Below are 3572 nucleotides of genomic sequence, written 5' to 3' on the forward strand. Positions count from 1 at the left end.
CTGCCGTACACGATTAGGGTTTTCCGTACACGGTTGTGTACACGGTTGTACACGGAGGTCGATTTTGCTGTACACGGTTGGGTTTAATGTGATTTTGATGTTATTTTTAGCATGATTGTATATTCAGTTCATGTATTGGGGTACACGGTTTCCTGTTTGTGTATTTAAATGTTGTATTTTTATCGTTTTGAAGCAGATGTCGTTTCAAGCAATCGTTATACGGCACAGTGGTTAGTGGAAATTAATCGAGTATGAAGGCGGCGATGAGGTTGTCGTGTACGTGTCTAAGGAAGAGCTTTGTCATGCGAAGTTGATGCAAGAGTTGCACGATCAATTAAACGAGGATGGACGATCCACTTATATGCTTTTCTACATATCTACCACGGACGAAGGGCGAAAAATAAAAGTGGCTTTGAAGGTCGATTCAGATTTGAACCGGCTGATTTCCGAGCAGAAGAAATATCCCGTTGTTTACGTGATCGAGAAGGGCAAACAATCTGCGGCTCCAGTTCCTCAGAATCAGGAGCGGGTATATTATGAGGGACAGCGTTCTACTGTGTTTCCTATCGAGACGGACGTTGGAAGAAGTAGGGACGATTCATCGTCGCAGGAGGAGGAAGACGAGTCCGAGTCTTCGGATGAGGAAGAAGAGGCGATACGACGCAGAGAGATATTGGATTCAGTGTCGACTAAACAGGAAGCGTGGAGACAGACAGGGCCTCAGAATTTCACATCGAATGATCAGCCCGATGTCGAGCCTCGTGTTGGAGTTCAGCAACTTGAGGCACGTGACTGGGGGATTCCAGTCCTCAATTGTGACGATGCGCCGACATTAGGTTGGGAGGATTCTAACGTATTGAAGAGCGGGATATTATCAGTGGGGGCTCTATTCCGGTCGAAGGATGATTTGGCAATCGCTGTTGGCCTGTACCATATGGAGAATCACGTGGAGTACGCCGTGGATCGTTCCAGTACGACCCGTTCGTGGTTTGTTTGCAAGCATGGCAACGGTTGTCCGTTCATGCTGCGAACCGTTCAGAGTGCATCGATCTGGAGAGTGATCAAGGTGGTGATGGATCATACCTGCCACACGGATTTGAATCGCACTGCCTCGAGACAGATTCCGGCGAGGGTTGTTGGAAGATATTTTGCACGGAAATTGGTAGGCGAGGGGGTCGTTTTGAAGCCGAAGGAGATGATGTCAGAGATGCAGCGCTTATTTGGTATTGAGATCAATTATAGCTTCGCTCTCCGTGCAAGAAACATCGCGATTGAGATGACGTATGGTGATTTTGGGAATTCGTATCAGATGCTCCCATCATATTTGTATATGCTGAGAATGAGTAATCCCGGCACATTATACGACCTTGAGATGAAGGATGATGGCAAGTTCCATCATATGTTTGTTGCACTTGGACAGAGCGTGGCTGCCTTTGAGAAGGGTTACTTGAGGCCGGTCATCATCGTAGACGGGACCCATCTGAAGGGAAGGAACGGCGGTATTTTGTTCGTCGCTGTTATAAAGGATGGGAACGAAGCAATATTTCCTCTCGCAGTTGGGCTTGGTCCTATCGAGAACGACGAGTCTTGGACTTGGTTCTTCCACCGACTGTGGACTTGCTTTGGTCAGCCGGATGATCTCTTGATTGTGTCTGATCAGCACAAGAGCATCAGAAATGCTGTGGAGTGTGTCTACCCGAACGTCCCTCACGGGTTGTGCTATTACCATCTGCAGAAGAATCTCGCGCATTATGGGCAGCATGTAGCTGCAGTCTTCAAAGCAGCGGCATATTCCTATCGATCAGACGACTTTCAAAGGAATTTTTCTGCGCTTCAATTACTGAAAGTCAACGCGCACACACGCCTCGACACTATTGGTGTGGAGAGATGGGCCAGGTCCAAGTGCCCTGTACGACGCACGAGCTTCATGACGTCGAATGCTGCCGAGACGATGAACAATAGACTATTGTGGGCACGACGCCTTCCGGTTGCTTCATTGATCGAGACCTATCGAGCCATTATGGAGAAATGGTTCGATAGGCGACGCATCTCAGCTGCATCGAGGTCACATGAGTTGACTGAGGTAGTAGAGGGAAAGTTGCATGTGGCTGTCGAAGCGGGTCGGCAATTGGCTGTTCGAGGGACGACGACGCACATGTTTAGTGTTGAGGATGATCATGCATTCTACATTGTCGATCTCGAGAATCGGACTTATAGTTGTGCTCAGTTCGACCTGGATGACATTCCGTGTCGTCATGCTTGTGCCGCTATTAGGTACCTCATTTATTACAAATTTTGCATATTGAATTAATTTTTTGTAAATTTATCTTTTTATCTTTGCATTTTATTAGGCGTGCAAGACTGCAAGTCACGGATTTTGTTGGAGGATATTTCAAACAAACCGTGCTGTTGGCCACATATATGGAACGTATTGTTCCCGTTCCACATCATACGTATTGGAATGTGCCCGATGAGATATCAGCCTAAGTTGTGAAACCCCCGGATATCACGGTCCATGCGGGACGACCGAAGTTGAGTAGGGCTCGTTCAGCAGTTGAGGGTCCTCCTAATTCGGGTCCTCCTAATTCTCGACCTCAAGTATGCTCACGTTGCAAGGGTGGAGGTCACAATGCCCGGAGATGCAAAGCGCAAGTGGGACCATTGGACTTGAACGTGCCGGTGGAAGGTGTCGAGCAACCACCCGATGCACGAAGGCGGCGAAAGAAGAAATGCGGCATTTGTAGGAGTGGAACACACACTAGGAATGCATGTCCTCAAAATGTTGGGTCATGAGTGATTTTGAATCTTTGATCTTCAAAATATTGTTGGAATGTTGTTGGATGTTTACTTGTTGTTTGGGGTCTGATTTTGTTGTTGGTATTTGTTGAACTTGCTTTAAAATTCGAAAAACAGGGGTTTTGGGGGTGAACAAGGGCTGAATGAGCTCTGTACACGGTTAGACCCTAACCGTGTACAGTTTCACGAAACCGTGCACGCAACCGTGCACGGAAGAACTCGCAACCGTGCACGGTTACACGGTTAGGTTCTGTCCGTGTGCGGTACACGGTTCCGAGTTCTTCTGTGCACGGTTTCGAGAACCGGTACACGGTTAGGGCCTAACCGTGTACAGAGCCCAGGGAGCCCTTGTTCACCCCAAAAACACCAACAAGGGATAAAATCAAGTGTATTTTAACAACCAACCACCATGCCAAACACAAAAACAGCAAACCACCAAACATAAGCACAAATCAAACCACAAAACAACAGCAAATCAAGTGTATTTTAACAGACATTCGTTTTAAACACAAAAAAATTATTCATCAGCTGAACCGAATAGGGGGAGGATCCGTACACAACTCCCATATCCTAACAGCTATAATTTGTCGATACTTTTGTATCTGTGCGGGTGTCCTCAGCTGCTCACGTCTTGGTGTGCCACAAATCAAACGATCCAGATAAGCACATGCAAACACACCACAACTTACACTATCTTCTTGGTGGAATTGCTCTCTGGTTGGCATCGTGACGACATTCATAGCCATATGTGGAGCATGCACAAACCTCACGGGAGT

The 3572-nt window shown here is 47.1% G+C and overlaps 1 protein-coding gene across 1 annotated transcript; it reads left to right on the plus strand.

Annotated features, from left to right (window-relative positions):
- The first annotated feature begins 313 nt into the window (after positions 1 to 313).
- Positions 314 to 2487, plus strand: LOC131023486 (uncharacterized). The gene is made up of 2 exons (XM_057953028.1): positions 314 to 2274; positions 2352 to 2487. The coding sequence occupies exons 1-2, from the start codon at positions 314 to 316 to the stop codon at positions 2485 to 2487; spliced, it is 2097 nt and encodes a 698-aa protein (XP_057809011.1).
- Positions 2488 to 3572: the final 1085 nt, after the last annotated feature.

Source organism: Salvia miltiorrhiza, chromosome 4 (genome assembly GCF_028751815.1).
Source record: "Salvia miltiorrhiza cultivar Shanhuang (shh) chromosome 4, IMPLAD_Smil_shh, whole genome shotgun sequence".
Classification (NCBI taxonomy): Eukaryota; Viridiplantae; Streptophyta; class Magnoliopsida; order Lamiales; family Lamiaceae; genus Salvia; species Salvia miltiorrhiza.